This window comes from Typopeltis vanoorti, chromosome 11 (assembly GCF_054136105.1).
Source record: "Typopeltis vanoorti isolate ZY-2024b chromosome 11, IOZ_Tvanoo_1.0, whole genome shotgun sequence".
NCBI classification, from domain to species: domain Eukaryota; kingdom Metazoa; phylum Arthropoda; class Arachnida; order Uropygi; family Thelyphonidae; genus Typopeltis; species Typopeltis vanoorti.
In genome coordinates this window covers 102,576,610-102,595,600 of record NC_143559.1, presented here as the reverse complement: position 1 = coordinate 102,595,600, position 18,991 = coordinate 102,576,610, and the positions used below count along the sequence as shown (strand labels likewise).

The window sequence follows — 18,991 nt, the reverse complement described above, 5'->3', positions numbered from 1 at the left end:
GAAACTTTTATTCCTCTGGTACAAAACTTAGTAAATTGTGCGTCATATTGAACTGCAAGAGGTAAGAGTATTTATACTTCAGATGCAGCTAGAATAATATTGTATGCTATATAAGGGTGATAAGAAAAGATCCCATGAAAAAGAAGACTGAAATATTTATATTTTGAAAAATGCCTTAACAAAGAAACTGACTCTGATGAACATTTTTGTTGTTGTGAAAACAAGGTGTTTAGTCTAGTTGATGTTATTAATCATCATCATCAAATTCTTGCCATGTACCCTCAAGGGGTGTACAGGATATGACAGTACTACATGAAAAAATTACATCATTACTAACTTCCTATCTACAATTTTCCTCCAAATCAGTCTGTTATTTGCCAAGACTAAAACATTATCAGATCTTATATTTCTATCGTCTAAGGCACTTTGTACTGTATCAATCCACCTACAGGGTGTTCGGGATAAATTTGACATATTTATAATTAATTATATTTTTCCGTAAGTTACATGTATTAACACACACTTCTCTTCATTTAAAAGTTTGGACCCTTCTTCATTCATATACAAGATGTCAGAAAGGATGGATAGCTGGAACCCACCTGAATCATGGAAGAGAATAACTTGTATCATGATGATTCGTGCCCGCCATCAAAATAAGGATATTACGACTGCTGCCCAATGCTCCCTGAATACAGTAAAAACAATCAGGCATGAACTAGAGACTTGCAATGGTGACTACGAGGATGTAGCAAGAAGAAAGATCCCTAGCAGACGATCTGATTGCGTTCGTACAGCAGAATTCCTCGCAAATCTGCAGGAACAGGTGTTGAAGAACCCTGGCATTGGAATTCGGGCTTTGTTCGTGGAGTTGCTAACTGTAGTCAAGCCCTGGATAACAAGGGTAGCCAATGGTAGGCCGTATGTATGGCAGCAGGATTCGGCCCCTTGCCACACCTCTGGGAAAAGTCAAAAATGGTTGTCTGAAAATTTCTACGACTTCACCAGTCCAAATGTTTGGCCTCCAAACTCCCCAGACCTTAACCCCATGGATTATTTTGTATGGGGTGCAGTTGAAAAAGACACCAATCGCACTTCCAGTAATACAAAAGCCCAGTTAATGGATAAAATTAAAACAGTTTTTGCGGCCCTTCCCAGGGAGACTGTAGCATCAGCTTGTTCGAGGTTCCGAAGCAGAATTGAAGCTGTGATCGATGCTAATGGTGGTTATTTTGAGTAAATCTTGTTGATAGTATTGTAATTAACTCTGCCTGTAATGTTTTTTTGTCAATTCATTAAATTTAATAGATACAAAGAAGATTTTCTTTTTCCTTACGAAACTGTCAAATTTATCCCGAACACCCTGTATATCTTGGTCTTCCTCTGGGTCGTTTTCCTGCCAACCTGGCAGAGAACACTTGTTTTGCTAATCTTTCCTCTCCCATTCTATTTAAGTGACCATACCACCTGAGATTAGCTCTGCTAACGCATTCCTGGATGCTGACAATGTCAAGTTTTTTCCTAATATCCTCATTTTTAATATGATATTGCCACTGATGCCATCTGTTCACGCCTCTGATCTTTCTCAGGACTCTCATATCTGCGGTCTCTAGTCTTTGGTCAAGTGTTTTACTTCTGACCCAGCTCTCAGATCCATAAGTTAAAACTGGTTTGAACACTGTCTTGTATACAACTAATTTAGTGTTCCGACTAATTTCTCTCTTATTCCTTATGAATTTATTCAGTTAACTTCCCACCATACCAGCTATGCTGATTCTGTTGTCTATTTCTATATTTAATTTACCAACTTCAGTAAAAATCATGCCTAAGTAGCTGAAATGTTTTACTTGTTCCACAGGTTCTCCATTCACAACACAGTTGACATTTTCAATGATTCTGCCTATTTTCATTGTCTTTGTCTTTTTATTGCTGACCTTCATACCATATCTATTACAACAGCAATTGAATTTAGTCAGAGAATCTTACAGACTTGTAGCAGATTTATTTAGAAGTATAACATCATCCACATAAAGCAAAGAGCTGACATTAACATCTCCAATTTTGATATCAGGTTTAATACCACTTTCCTTCATAATGTGATCCATATAGATAATGAATAACAGAGGGGATAATGTACATCCTTGTCTCACACTAGATTTAACGTTAAACCATCTTCCTGTACTTCCTTCAATTCTAACTGCTGACTCACAACTCAAATAAAGACTAAGTATTGCTTGATATAATGCCCCATTGACACCATATAACTGCAGCGTATTGAATAGCTTCTCTCTTGGCACCTTGTCATATGCCTTTTCCAAATCGACAAAACTTAAATACAGATCTTTGTTATATTCCCATGCTTTCTCGGCTATTTGTCGTAAAGTGAAGATCTGATCCTGACAGGATCAGATGTTATTAATTATATGTTAAATAATCCAGTAATAGAATAAGTCAGAGAATGGGTGATTTTAATATTTTTGGAAAAGAAAATCTCTAAAGTGTAGATTTATTTTAGAAGGCCTTGGGATCCAGTATTTTGTAGTTATGTAATTTTATTTAAAGTGTATATATTGTTTTAGTTTTATCAAATGTGTATATTTTTTGTATTTGGTCTTGAGTCAGCGATTTTCTGGATTCTAAAAAACAGTTAAAAATCACTGAACCAATCAGAATTGAACCCTTATGTAAATACTAAATGCTCAGAATAAAAGATCTTTATACAGACAATTCTCTTTAAATTTCTGAGCAGCATATGATAGCAAATCTATATTTATATATTTCAATGAAGAAATTACAGATCTCACAGACACTTAACTGTTCTAGTCAAAGCTACTATGACAAAAATATGTATTGCACATTTAAGTAAGCTTACTTGTAACATAGCCCTTCCATATCAGGTGGGCACATTTCGACAATGCCATTAAAATTCCACCGAAAAAACTTGACTGTCACACTAGTTTCAGATTTTTTTTTTATCACTAAATTTTTCATTAAGAAATAATATTTATACTCTTCATGATACAGAAAATCTCAAAAGTAATGTTTTTGCATTTATATGTATAAACATCTGCTTAAAGTCAAAGCTGTATAACTGAGACCTCCACATAGCCTTTAACTCCCTCCAACCGGCCACGACGTCTATAGACGTCGAGCTAAATCTGGATACGAAGCTCTAAAACCCATTGAATAACATGAATAAGAAGTGAAATTTGGTGTCACTATTTCATCTACATTGGCCGGTAGGGAGGTTAAAGGAATGCAGAGACCTGACCAGGGCTACTGACCTAATGTCCAATCATCACCTTCTCGTTGTGCATCCTGTTAGGTACCTGGATATGGAACAAACGAGGATGGACTGACAGTTTGGCATTTAGCCAACCAAATTGTATTCTTATTGGCTTTAACTACAATGTAAAATCATGGTACAACATGACAGAATTTCATGCTGGATGAGGTGTTGGCTGCTTAAACAAGGCCCCAATTGTTTTCACCAGGTCGAACAGAGAAAAGTCATGGACTGGAACAAATCCTGAAACACATTCCAAATCAACATCACTAGAGTTCAAGATTGGTACTATCAACATAAAAAGCTGAATGGCAAAGAAATGGAACTAGCAGAAGAATTGGATAGGGGTGACTGAAACAAAAAAGACAAAAACTGGTAAGATCTTTCTAAGCAATAAATGCAAAATGTTATATTCAGGCAATTACTATAGCTGCTCCCTTTCCATGATTGTTTTCAACATTTTATATGAGAATAATCTTGAATGGCCGGCAACATCAAGTAAAGTGATGTGGGCAAATAACAGAATGGGGAACTGGACAATGTGACTTATTTGTGTTATGGTCCCACTTCTACTTAGTATACCTGAGTAGGTTCTAGTAAGGTAGAAGTATAGGAATTTTTTTTAAAGCTTTGGATAGGGCAACTGACACAATGAATAAAGAAAAGCAGAGTAGGAAATAATTGTCAGACAAACAAACATATTTTGGGAAAATTTGGAGAAAAGAGCAAAGCATGTAATAATAATGGCAAATACCTGTTGGATTTCTCCTCAGGACATGGACTGGTTATTACTAACACAATGTTCCAGCATAAAAATGTGCACAAATTCACATGGAGAGAAGAGGCTAGGAATAAGAAAAGTCTCATTGACTATGTTATTGTTGATAGTGATGTTTTCTCCCTGGTGCAGGACACCATGGTGTACATCATCATCAAATTCCTGATATGTACCCTCAAGGGGTGTACAGGATATGATAATACTACATGAAAAATTTACATCATTACTAACTTCCTATCTACGATTTTCCTCAAAATCAGTCTGTTACTTGTCAAGACTCCAACATTATCAGATCTTATATTTTTATCGTCTAAGGCACTTTGTACCGTATCAATCCACCTATATCTTGGTCTTCCTCTGGGTCATTTTCCTGCCAACCTGGCAGAGAACACTTGTTTTGCTAATCTTTCCTCTCCCATTCTATTTAAGTAACCATACCACCTGAGATTAGTGCTGCTAACGCATTCCTGGATGCTGACAATGTCAAGTTCTTTCCTAATATCCTCATTTTTAATATGATATTGCCATTAATGCCATCTGTTCACACCTCTAATCTTTCTCAGTACTCTCACATCTGCAGTCTCTAGTCTTTGGTCAAGTGTTTTACTTCTGCCCCAGCTCTCAGATCCATAAGTTAAAACTGGTTTGAACACTGTCTTGTATACAGCTAATTTAGTGTTTTCTGACGAATTTCTCTCTTAATCCATATGAATTTATTCAATTGACTTCCTCATACCAGCTTAGTTGATTCTGTTGCCTATTTCCTTATTTAATTTGCCATCTTTACTAAAAATTGTGCCTAATTAGCTGAAATGTTTTACTTGTTCCACAGGTTCCCCATTCACAACAGTTGACATTATCAACAATTCTACCTATTTTCATTGTCTTTGTCATGCAGACCTTCATACCATATCTATTACAACAGTTATTCAATTTAGTCAGGGCATCTTGCAAACTTGTAGTGGATTTATTTAGAAGTATAACATCATCCACATAAAGCAAAGAGCAGACATTAATATCTCCAATTCTGATATCATGTTTAATACCACTTTCCTTCATAATGTGATCCATATAGATAATGAATAACAGAGGGGATAATATACATCCTTGTCTCACACCAGATTTAACATTAAACCATCTTCCTATACTTCCTTCAATTCTAACTGCTGACTTACAACTCAAATAAACACTAAGTATTATTTGATATAATGCCCCATTGATACCATATAACTGTAGCGTATTGAATAGCTTCTCTCTTGGCACTTATCATATGCCATTTCCAAATTGACAAAACTTAAATACAGATCTTTGTTATATTCCCATTCTTTCTCGACTATTTGTTGTAAAGTGAAGATCTGAACCTGACAGCCTCTATTTGGCCTGAATCCAGCTTGTTCTTCACCAAGCTTTTCTTCCACAATTCTTCTCAACCGTTTCTCAAGTATACTTGCATAGAACTTGCTAGGAACGCTCAGTAGGGAAATACCTCTGTAATTCTCACATGCAGTTTTATTTCCCTTTTTATATATGGGTACTATTAGAGCTCTACTCCAATCATCGGGAATTCGTCCCTCAGTCCAGGCTTTCTGAACTATGCAGTGCAGCCACTGTAAGACTTTTATACCATCATATTTCAGCATTTCTGGTCAAATATCATCTACTCCTGCTGCCTGTCCACATTTGAAGCCTTTGATGGCTTGTTCTACTTCAAGTATGGATATGTATTCCTGACTGCATGCCTATTAATTGTTTTTTTACCACTCTGCTATCACTGCTTGTTTCATTTAGCAATTTTTCGAAGTAATTACTCCATACTTCAAGGATATCTTTTTCTCCTGTTTTCATATCACCTTTATCATCTCTAACTTCTTTTACAGCACTCTTTCCTCCATTCCTAAGCTTCTTCAACAACCTCCAGAATATTTTGCCACCTTCTTGATATTTATTTTCTATATTCTTGCCAAAGTCCTCCCATGACTTTTGTTTAGCTAGTTTTACATACTGTTTAGCTTTCTTACATTTGTCTCTGTATTCTGTAAGAGTAAAAGCTGACTTATTTGACTTATCTGCTATCACTGCCTGTTTCATTTAGCAGTTTTTCAGAGTAATTACTCCATACTTCAAGGATATCTTTTTCTCCTGTTTTCATATCACCTTTATCATCTCTAACTTCTTTTACAGCACTCTTTCCTCCATTCCTAAGCTTCTTCAACAACCTCCAGAATATTTTGCCACCTTCTTGATATTTATTTTCTATATTCTTGCCAAAGTCCTGCCATGACTTTTGTTTAGCTAGTTGTACACACTGTTTAGCTTTCTTACATTCGTCTCTGTATTCTGTAAGAGTAAAAGCTGACTTATTTGCCAGGAACTTTTGATATGCTTTCTTCTTTTCTTTCACTGCCTCTTTAACTTCCTGTGTCCACCAGGGAGTTCTGATTTTTTTATCCTTGCACACAACCTCACCACATGCCTCTCTGGCAGAATCAATCAATGTTTCCTTCAGAGTTTGCCACTGAATCTCCAAGGTTTGATTCCTGTTCTCAAACTCTTTCATTTTCTTTTCAATAATCTTTCTGTATTTTAGTCTACAGTTCACATCTGAGAGCTGTTCAACTTTTATTAGCTTTAAAACTTTCTTACATGTTATTTTTTTCAATATGAAATTCAATTTTATCCTGCTCAAGACTAAATAGTGATCACTTCCAATTTCAAATCCTCTGTACACTCTGGTGTCCTGCACCAGGGAGCAAACATCACTATCAACAATAACATAGTCAATGAGACTTTTCTTATTCCTTGCCTCTTCTCTCCATGTGAATTTGTGCACATTTTTATGTTGGAACATTGGGTTAGTAATAACCAGTCCATGTCCTCAGCAGAAATCCAACAGATATTTGCCATTATTATTAGCTTTGCTCTTTTCTCCAAATTTTCCCAAAATATTTTTATATGTCTCACAATCATTCCCTACTCTGTTATTTAGATCCCCAACAAGGACCAACTTTTCCTTTTTCATTGTTTCAGTTGCTTTTTCTAAAGCATCAAAAAATTCCTCCACTTCTACCTTAGTAGAACCTTCTGTGGGACCATAGGCACAAATAAGTTTCATTGTCCAGTTCCCTATTCTCATATTTGCCCACATTACTCTACTTGAGACTGACTGCCATTCAAGAAGATTAGCCTCATATTTTGTGTTGAATACTATGGCTACTCCTTCTTTTCCTTGATTGTCATTGCCTGAATATAACATTTTGTCAGAAAGATCTCACCAGTTTTGTTCTTTTTTGTTTCAGTCACCCCTATTGTGTCGATCTGGTACTTATCTAATTCCTCAGCTAGCTCCATTTCTTTGCCATTCAGGCTTCTTACGTTGATAGTACCGATCTTTAACACTGGTGATGTTGAGTTGGGGTTTGTTTTCAGATTTGTTCCAGTAGCTGACTTTTCGCTGTTCGGCCTGGTTCCCTGGCGAAAACAACAGGGGCCTTGTTTAACCGGGCAACACCCCAGCCAGCATGAAATTTTGTCATGTTGTACCATCATTTTTTATTTTGGTTTAACCAATTCTTCTTCTTATTGTGCTATCTTCTATCGAAGGTCAGCGACCATCTTGGCGAACAAACTGCGCTCTTGTGCTAATCTGAGCAGTTGTGCACTGCTCTTTCCTGTCCACGTCTTGATGTTGTTTAACCAATAAGAATACAATTTGGTCGGCTAAATCCCAAATTGCCAGCCCATCCTCGTTCGTTCAGTATCAAAGTAGATACCCAACAGGGTGCACCACGAGCAGGTGAGGATTGGACATTAGGTCAGAAGCCCTGGTCGGTTCTCCGCATTCCTTTAAAGGCTATGTGGAGGTCTCCTCTCAGTTATACAGCTTTGACCCTTAAGCACCCCTTTTTAGTGAAGATGGTAAATTAAATATGGAAATAGACAACAGAATCAACAAAACTGGTATGAGGAAGTCAACTGAATAAATTCATATGGAATAAGAGAGAAATTAGTCAGAACACTAAATTAGCTGTATACAAGACAGTGTTCAAACCAGTTTTAACTTATGGATCTGAGAGCTGGGGCAGAAGTAAAACACTTGACCAAAGACTAGAGACTGCAGATATGAGAGTCCTGAGAAAGATTAGAGGCGTGAACAGATGGCATCAATGGCAATAGCATATTAAATTAAAAACGAGGATATTAGGAAAGAACTTGACGTTGTCAGCATCCAGGAATGCGTTAGCAGAGCTAATCTCAGGTGGTATGGTCACTTAAACAGAATGGGCGAGGAAAGATTAGCAAAATAAGTGTTCTCTGCCAGGTTGGCAGGAAAACAACCCAGAGGAAGACCAAGATATAGGTGGATTGATACGGTACAAAGTGCCTTAAACAATAGAAATATAAGATCTGATAATGTTGGAGTCTTGACAAGTAAGACTGATTTGGAGGAAAATTGTAGATAGGAAGTTAGTAATGATGTAAATTTTTCATATAGTACCATCATATCCTGTACACCCCTTGAGGGTACATGGCAGGAATTCGATGATGATGATCACACTTCTAATTTTTTTTTTTAAATTTATTTGTCACATCTAATAATCTAATATGTTCTCATCTTTCATTTCAATCTTCATTCTAGCATCAACCACACTTATATCTTGGTATTTATTTCACATTCTTGAATATCAAGTTATTTTTGAAATATAGTAACCTTTTACTGCAAATAACACTAGAATGGATTCGTTTGGTCTAAAAACTACTCAGAGTCCTTGTTAAGTTCCACAGCAATATTTTCCAAATAGTTACTATACGAAGTCATCCACTATACTCGATTAAAACTATTCCTTTTGATCTGTGATTTGCTAGTAGTTTCATTTTTAATATAGTACTGCCAATTATACATCTGTCTATTCCTATTTTCTTCACAATTCACATCTATGATTGCCAGTCATTCATCGACTGTTTTTTTTTTTTTTTTTAAACTCAACTCTCCAATCTTTATTTAAAACTGGTTGGAACAATGCCTTATATTGCTAACTAGCTCATTTGATTAATTTTAACTGGCTTATTTATTTTTTCATTTATTCCATTTTCTCCAGCATATTGGGCTCAAATTGCCTACAACAGCCAAGTAGCTTCTCTTCTATAAAACCTAAGTAGTGCTTTGACAGGATGGTTATTCAGGATGGCTGTGGGTTGTAATGGCTAGTTTCACAGGATGAAAAAAACCTACAAAACAGGTTTGTCATAGTTTTCCTCTCGGGTCTGCTTCTGAGATGAAAACTATCTCCACATGAAACCAAAGAACTCATTTTCAATTGTGAAAAACCTTTATCAAGGCTTTTCAGTTTCAAACCTAGGTCTTTCTGACTAAAGGCCAATCCTTATTTATTCTATTACATATTTCCATGTTTAACTTTCCATCTTCCTATTTGTTTCCATATAAGTTTTCAGAGTTTTATCTTTTTCTTGAGGACTTAGTAACAGAGGATAATGTGATCTGCATAGAATTAAGCTTAATATATTCAGTTATATTCAATATTTGAATATCAGCTTTAATACATCTTTCCTTTAATAATGGGTTCGTACATATTATAAACAACAATGCAGGTAGTGTATGACTTTCCCTTACTTTACATGCAATATGAGATCAAACCACGTCCCTAAATATACCTCAATTGTAACGTTGATTTGGACTGTATGTTTAAGTAATTACATGTCCAGATATCTCATGGGTTTATGTATAAGCTGTCATAAATGCACTTTTACTAGTAAAAAAAATTTATATTCAACTTTCCCAGTGAACTAGCTAGGAAATATTTTTTTTCTTTTCAATATTTGTCTAATATACCAAGAAACTAAGCATATATTTTGCAACATCCATGCCATAATGAAATTTCAATTTCAACAACTTTAGTTCATTTGAGAAAGCAATCAAGGTGGAAGGTTAAAGGATTCTTTATATCAGTCTTTTTGTATTCATGATTCTGCTCAGTGAACACAAACACTGATAGCTTAGTTATAGCATTCCACAATCTGAAGTCTGTTATCTTGATATCAGAAGTCTATCTGAATAAATTTCTGATGGGCAAAGTACATGATCACTCACACTTTAAGAATGGAATCAATCTGATAATACTACCCAAACTACTTAATATTACTGAACTACTTTTTTTTTTCTCCCCAATCAGCGAAGTTCAACTGAACATAAATTTATCAGAAAGTTAAAGCAAAACTAAGTGAAGAAAAAGAAATACTGTCAACCAAGAAATAGTGCAAAATATACACTATCTTGATATTTTTACTTGAATGAAATAGGCTTGCGGGAATTTTGTGCTTTTCCTAGATTTTAGATTTGATACTATACTGCTCAAGACACTGATAGGAATTAACTTCATATTTAGAAATGTTAAAATACTAAATAATATAGCATTCAGCTGGAATCCTCAAATAGACATCCTGAAAACAAGATAATTCTCGTGGAAAGGCTTAGACGTTGGTTATGCATTTTTACTAAATGGTTTAAGGAAATTACAACGTATACTAGGATATACATTAAAATAAATTTTAATACACTTCCAATATTTCGACAACGTCACGTTGCCATTTTCACAGGAACTTAAAAACAAGACGTGCCCACAGGCACAACAAACAGTAAATGAGGATGAAGCAGGAAGCTATTCTTTCTCCTAAAAGTCCTAATGGTGCCTCCTAGTGGGCAATGTCGGCATTCTTGGCCGATTGGGCTGAAGGTCTTCTGATGTAGGTTTCCCAAATTTGGGGCAGTCTCATGCAACCAAATTTGTTGAGGTTTGGATTGTTTCTTAGGGCTGAGGATGATTCCATGAAAAGCCTTTCGTATCTGAATTTACTATGGTGTATTATCGTGGCTTTCTTCCACCCTATTCTATGGTGGGTATTCTGTGCATGGTCTGCAAGACCAGAGTGGTTGTATTGGTGAAACCAGATGTAGTCCTTGTGTTCTGAAATTAGCTGTCCTGCCTGTTTGGCTAAAGTAGGACAGCTTACAGCTGCAAGGGACCTGGTATACACCAGATAGGTCAGGGGGGGGGGGGTCTTTAGTAAAGCGGATAAGCGATGCCAATTTTTTATATGGTCTGTAACAAGAAGTTAAGTCGTGTTTTTTTTAGGATGTTTGTAATTTTTTCCGAGGTGCCTCGGATATAGGGTATGGTGATGGATTTAGAGTAATCCTTGTTGTAAGGGAGGAGGGAGGGAGGTTGTGGTTTATTGGTTTCGATATTTTTTGGATTTTTTTTTTGAGGGGGGGGGGGGGGGATTGCCATTGGCTGAGAAAGTATTGAGAATGTGGTTTAGTTCTGTGGTTAGGGAATTGTATGGGTGGGTTTTCTATAGACTGAGAAAACCAAAGGTTCCATCAGGCTGGTGGGTGACTAGTGTGTCTAAAAAAAGGAAGGCAGTTGTTTTTTTCTTCTTCCAGAGTGAATTTGATTCTGGGGTGTTGGTTGTTTAAGCGTGTGAGGAAGGAGAGGAGTGCATTGGGGCCATGTGGCCAAATAGCGAACACATCATCAACATAGTGAAGCCATATGGTTAGTTTTTGTGGGGAAGAAGCTACACAACAGGGCTAAACTTATATGTTCAAATGACAATGCCCTATCCACAGAACTAAACCACATTCTCAATGCTTTCTCAGCCAATGGCTAAACCCCCCCCCCAAAAAAAAATCCAAAAAATATTGAAACCAACAAACCACAACCCCCCCGTCTTCCTCCTTCACAACAAAGAAGGATTACTCAAAATCCATCACCATTCCCTATATCCGAGGCACCTCTGAAAAAATTACAAAAATCCTAAAAAAAACATGACTTAACACTTCTTGTTACAGACAATATAAAAAAATTGGCATCCCTTATCTGCTCTACTAAAGAGCGACCCCCCCCCCAGACTTACCTGGTGTATACCAGGTCCCTTGCAGCCGTAAGCTGTCCTACTTTGGCCAAACAGGCAGGACAGCTAATATCAGAATTTCAGAACACAAGGAACACATCCGGATTCACCGATACAGCCACTCTGGTCTTGCAGACCATGCGCTGGATACCAGCCTTGAGAATACGATGAATGAAACAGGCTTGCAGGAATTTTGTGCTTTTCCTAGATTTTAGATTTGATACTATACTGCTCAAGACACTGATAGGAATTAACTTCATATTTATATGGAAGAAAGCCACGATAATACACCGTAGTAAATTTAAATACGAAAGGCTATTCGTGGAATCAACCTCAGCCCTAAGAAACAATCCAAACCTCAACAAATTTGGGAAACTTACATCAGAAGACCTGCAGCCAAATCGGCCAAGAACACCAACATTGCGCTCTAGGAGGCACCATCAGGACTCTTGGGTGAAAGAATAGCTTCCTGCTTCATCCTCATTTACTGTTTGTTGTGCCTGCGTGCACATGTCTTGTTGTTAAGTTCCTGTGAAAATGGCAACGTCACGTTGCCGAAATATTGGAAGTGTATTAAAATTTATTTTGTATGAAAATTTTCTAAATGAAACAAGCAGTGATGACAGCACAGTCATAAAAAACACTGACCAGGTATGCAGTCAGGAATACATATCCAAACTTGAAGTAGAAAAAGCAATCAAAGGCTTGAAATGTGGAAAGGCAGCAGGAGTAGATGATATTCGACCAGAAATGCTGAAGTATGGTGGTGGTATAAAATTCTTACAGTGGCTGCACTGCATAGTTCAGAATGCCTGGACAGAGGGACGAATTCCAGACGATTGGAGTAGAGCTCTCATAGTACCCATACATAAAAAGGGAAATAAAACTGAATGTGAGAATTACAGAGGTATATCCCTACTGAGTGTTCCTGGTAAAATATATGTAAGTATACTTGAGAAATGGTTGAGAAGAATTGTGGAAGAAAAGCTTGGTGAAGAACAAGCTGGATTCAGGTCAAATAGAGGCCGTCAAGATCAGATCTTCACTTTACGACAAATAGTCGAGAAGGCATGGGAATATAACAAAGATCTGTATTTAAGTTTTGTCGATTTGGAAAAGGCATATGACAAGGTGCCAAGAGAGAAGTTATTCAATATGCTACAGTTATATGGTGTCAATGGGGCATTATATCAAGCAATACTTAGTCTTTATTTGAGTTGTAAGTCAGCAGTTAGAATTGAAGGAAGTACAGGAAGATGGTTTAATGTTAAATCTGGTGTGAGACAAGGATGTACATTATCCCCTCTGTTATTCATTATCTATATGGATCACATTATGAAGGAAAGTGGTATTAAACCTGATATCAAAATTGGAGATGTTAATGTCAGCTCTTTGCTTTATACAGACGATGATATACTTCTAAATAAATCCGCTACAAGTTTGCAAGATTTCCTGACTAAATTGAATAAATGTTGTAATAGATATGGTATGAAGGTCAGCATTAAAAAGACAAAGACAATGAAAATAGGTAGAATCGTTGAACATGTCAACTTGTTGTGAATGAAGAACCTGTGGAACAAGCAAAACATTTCAGCTACTTAGGCACAATTTTTACTGAAGATGGTAAATTAAATATAGAAATAGACAACAGAATCAACAAAACTGGTATGAGGAAGTCAATTGAATAAATTCATATGGAATAAGAGAGAAATTAGTCAGAACACTAAATTAGCTGTATACAAGACAGTGTTCAAACCAGTTTTAACTTATGGATCTGAGAGCTGGGGCAGAAGTAAAACACTTGACCAAAGACTAGAGACCGCAGATATGAGAGTCCTGAGAAAGATTAGAGGCGTGAACAGATGGCATCAATGGCAATAGCATATTAAATTAAAAACGAGGATATTAGGAAAGAACTTGACATTGTCAGCATCCAGGAATGCGTTAGCAGAGCTAATCTCAGGTGGTATGGTCACTTAAATAAAAAGGGAGAGAAAAGATTAGCAAAAGAAGTCTTCTCTGCCAGGTTGGCAGGAAAACGACCCAGAGGGAGACCAAGATATAAGTGGATTGATATGGTACAAAGTGCCTTAGACGATAGAAATATAAGATCTGATAATGTTGGAGTCTTGACAAGTAAGAATGATTTGGAGGAAAATTTTAGATAGGAAGTTAGTAACAATGTAAATTTTTCATGTAGTACTGTCATATCCTGTACACCCCTTGAGGGTACATGGCAGGAATTTGATGATGATGATAAAATTTATTTTAATGTATATCCTAGTATACGTTGTAATTTCCTTAAACGATTTAGTAAAAATGAAAACAAAATAATGGAGCTATTCTTCTAAGATCTGTTGATTTTCTAATTTCTGATAAGGAATTTGTGAAACTAAGACTATTAATTCATACAACAATTAGTTATAAACAGCTACAGAACTTGAAGTTCTTTTTTTTTCTTTTTTACTGGCAGTAATATAATCACAGTATGCAAGAAGTACATTCTTCCTTTCAACTATACTACATCAAAAATCAAAGTAAACCTGAGTACGTAGAATAAATTTCTGACAGTGCTTCCATAATGAATAACAATTTTGCTAACTTGCTTTAAAGCAGCTGATTCTTATCAAGGGATTAGGAATTTGCCTGTCTAGATTCACTGTTCTTTCCATCTTGCAAATGGTCTTCCTCTCACTCTTATCCACTTCTTTTGTATCATCTTCCCCATCATATATAAATGCCATTTTCGTTTCTCTATGAATTCCTATCTCCTTCACTACATCAACAATGAAAAGTAAAGTGTATATGAGAGAAAGTCTTTCATAAAGCAGATCATTCACGATTCAAGTAACAGCAAAGTTGTCACTCATTAGGGAATCACCATTATAAATATAATTTCATATGCACATTTTAGTTTATGCTTAGGATTGTATTAGGAAAATTAGTTCTGATGATTAATAAGATGTAAACTTGCCTCCAGTTTCAATGCAAACTCTTTTCTTTATTGCATCATATCTTTCTTTACGATCATTCGGAAGAACAAACATTATCAGTGACACATTATCACGGATCTCACTAAGAAATGCACCAATGCTGTCATTGCTAATATACCGCCTATAAAAACAAAGAATTTCATGATTAAATAAATGAACTGAACTTTATTTTGAAATTGATTATCAATATCATTATACAAACTTACTTACTTAATGGGCTCCCTCATGTTCATACCCATTGGGGGACCAACCCTCAAGAGATTCTGCAGGAAGTCTTCACATTTCTTTTGGTCTCTCTGAGTACATATTACCATCCAGTTATCTAAACTCATTGACAAGTGCATATGTTTTCCTCTCATGGAACGAGAAAAGTCTGCTGTGTCACGGTCAGCTAAATACTGAAACAGTTTCATGTTCACAAAATTAGATTTCTTGAGTAAAATATTAGTTTATATATATATATATATATATAATCTTTAAAAAGGTACCTGTGGCATGACTATAAACAACAAATTACACAATAGCCATGGTAGATACCAGGTACATACAGCAGTTGGTGGCTTTACCAATTAAAAACTTGCTGCATGCTAGAAATTACTATTAATATAATTAATTAAAATTATTTTTGATGGTTACATAAAATAAGAATCTCCCAAACTATTGGGAGAGCGAGACAATCGTTCCAATTCAGATTTGGCCAATGTAAAAGGGCTTTGCAACTTTCGTTGAACAGGCATTCATATTTACAGCTGCTTCTATAGAGAAGATGAACTTCATCCCAACGGGTACTGTGTTTAATGTCAATTTGTTGTGCTAGACCAGACTTTTGAGGTTTCATGTGAAAAAGTACCTTTCAATATAATATTGATGTTCATTAATTCTTTTTTCCACAGAATGGTCTGTCTGTCCAAAATATCCAGATTACATTCGCAAGGAATCTAGTAAATGCCAGCTAATAATAGAGGGCATTAGCTGATAATTAATGATAGAATTAATAGGGCACATAAAGTATGTGCTTCTCTCCCTCAAGCTTACAACAAGAACTTCTCACTATCAAACTATCAAAATGGAATTTAATGGTTACAACCTTAATCAAATCTAGCAGATAACTGACACTTATGTTCCAGCACCTCAGGATTCTTCAACAGACTGCAGGGTTCAAATCACTTATATTTCTGGTATCTCTGAACCAATTAGTAGAATTTTGAAGAAGTATCACCTTATTCCCACATTTTCCTATCAACAAAATTTCTCACATCTACAAAAGACAAACTGTCACCTCTATCATTAGTTGGCATTTACTAGATACTTTGTGAATGTAATTTGACATACTTTGGGCACACACACCGTTCTGTGGAAAAAAGAATTAATGAACATCAATATTATATTGAATACATGAAACCTCAAAAGTCTGGTCTGGCACAACATAGTATTGACACTAAGCACAGTAGTCAGTGAGATGAAGCTCGTCTTCTCCATAGAAGCAGGTTTAAACATGAACGCCTGTTCAAAGTTGCGAAGCCCTTTTAACATCGGCCAAGTCTGAATCAGAACGATTGTCTTGCTCTCCCAAAAGTTTCGGATATTCTTATTTTATGTAACCATCAAAAATTGTTTTTAATTAATTATTTATTAATATTAATTACTAGCAAGTTTTTAATTGGTAAACCACCGACTGCTGTATGTGACTTGTATTCCCATTTCGTTGATTTGCTTGTTTCTATGCACCAATGTATTGTTATTTTCAGTATGAAATAAAAGTACAAATATTTCATACTGAAAAGTTTAAACAAATTTCCTTGTTGTTTAAAGTCTACACCCACACACAAGGAAATTTGTTTAAATTAAACATCCTTTCATTACAACTTCTCAAAAAATTAACTCTGCTTTTCTCAAAGCTAATTTTCAGTATCTGCACATATGAAATAAAATTATAACAGATTTTCACAGGTGATTTCAATATTTTTAGCATATATAAATGAAATAAGAAGTGACAAAACAGTGGTAGAAAATATTCAAGAGGAATGCAACCATAAATACATATCAATACTTGGTATATTAAGAAAAGCCATTACCAAAAACTGAAATGTGGAAAGGCACTGGAATAGGTGATATTCAATCAGAAATGCTCATATATGAGATATGGTAGAACTGCAATATGCAAACACCACATTACCCTCAACTAACATGCAGCATCTGCAGTGATGCAAGAAGTGTATGTATATGTATGTATATATTAGGAGCTTGGAAAGCTGTTATGGAGTGATAAATTGCAACACCTGTGAGTAGATGGATGGGTGACATGCCTGGCAAACATCTGGTGTGCGTAGCCCCAACTATGAAATAAGATGGAGATTGAATTAAGGTGCATAACTACCTCCATTAGTCGCACGCCTATAAGTAACATAAAAGATTTAATTCAGTGGCCAACATGTGTAGTTCATTTAATCAATGTTTAGTAGAATAAGTGACCACTTATGCAATGTTTCTTTCTCAATGATTCTTCATATTTTATTAGCATTTTAATTTTTCATTTGAAAAATTTTAAAGCAAAGAGTTTTATGGTACCTGCATTGCATAATTCAGAAATTCTGAATACTGGAGTCTTGACAGATAAGGCAGATAAGTTAGTAATTAATATAAACTTTTCATGTAGTACTATCATGGTACACCCCTTGAGATTTCATATCAAGAATCCGATGATTTTTAGATATTAATCATTAATTATACATATTATACAAATTAATAACATTCATGAGCCATTTTCTATATCATTTTATTTTTAAATAAATGGTAATCCCATCCAAGGATGGTTGAAAACATTAAGTACGTCAAGTGCTATTGACAAACAATGAACTAGATCTGGGAATACTGTTTTTAAAGAAATTCCTCGCTCCCCCATGTCACTTGATACTTCCAACAATAATCAGGGTCTTGCAAATAAAAGAAGAATATTATCTAATAATTTATCAAACACTATGCCCACCTAGGTTCAAATCATCAGCCTGCTGAAAGCAAATCTATGACTAGCCAGCCTTTAAATTTACACAGTCATCTGATTATAACTGCTTCATGAATGGGATCATGAAGCTTTGCTTTCAGAACTAAATGAAGTCAGAAATACCTAACATTTATGGTTTTTTATTAGAAGAAAATAGAAACATGAAAAAAATTGTATAACTGTTTAGACAAATCACAAACATCTTAATGAATGATTACAAATTCTGAGGTGGTGGCTAAATAAAATTCAGGAACAGGTGGAGAGAAATATGATAATCTATAGGAGACAACACAGCTTTGTAAAAGTAGGTCCCGCCTTAATAATTCATTAAAATTTTATGATGAAAGCGGAATTGGATAAAGGAAATAGCTACACCATGATATTACTGGACTATGCAAAGGCATATGACAGAATAATGCACAGAAAACTACTGCATAAGTTGGAGCAAATGGGAATGGAGAGTGGTGAATGAGTAGAATGACAAATGTCAAAGACTCTACTCAACCATACACCACATATGGTTGAGTAGGGTCAAGGTGGATAACGGTGATTATTGGAGTGTTCTGGGGCTCAGTACTAGGACCACTACTCTTTAACTTGCATATCAATAACAGAGAGGAAAATGTAAGGGAGGGATGGTATTCAGTTGTTTGCTGATAATGCAAAACTGGGGAGGGGAATAGTTAATAATAGTTATATAGATATCTTACAGGATGATTTAAATAAATAGGCAGTGTGGACAAAGAATAATTGCCATTTTAATGTTGCAAAATGTAAGGTGATAGACGAAATGATTACATACTTTATAGTCAATAGAGATTTGAAGTTAGGAGGACATATTGCATAAGTCAGCAAAATAGCTCAGTGAAGAACATGCTAACAAGCAAAGATAGGGAGGTTATTATCCTACTTTATAAGGCTATGATTTGACCACATTGACTACAATGCACAGATTTGGTCACCTGGATCTCTTGGAGATCAGAAAGTGGTGGAGAGGAATCAGTTAG

The 18,991-nt window shown here is 35.6% G+C and overlaps 1 protein-coding gene across 2 annotated transcripts in view; it reads right to left on the bottom strand.

Moving 5' to 3' along the window:
* Positions 1–18,991, bottom strand: part of aub (piwi like RNA-mediated gene silencing protein aubergine) — a 196,283-nt gene that overhangs the window by 58,706 nt on the left and 118,586 nt on the right. For both annotated transcript variants that reach the window (XM_090400335.1, XM_090400336.1), the window contains exons 12-13: positions 15,194–15,381; positions 14,965–15,104 (exon numbers count right to left, since the gene is read on the bottom strand). In XM_090400335.1, coding sequence (XP_090256461.1) covers positions 14,965–15,104; positions 15,194–15,381 — 328 coding nt within the window. The remainder of the gene's footprint in view (positions 1–14,964; positions 15,105–15,193; positions 15,382–18,991) is intronic.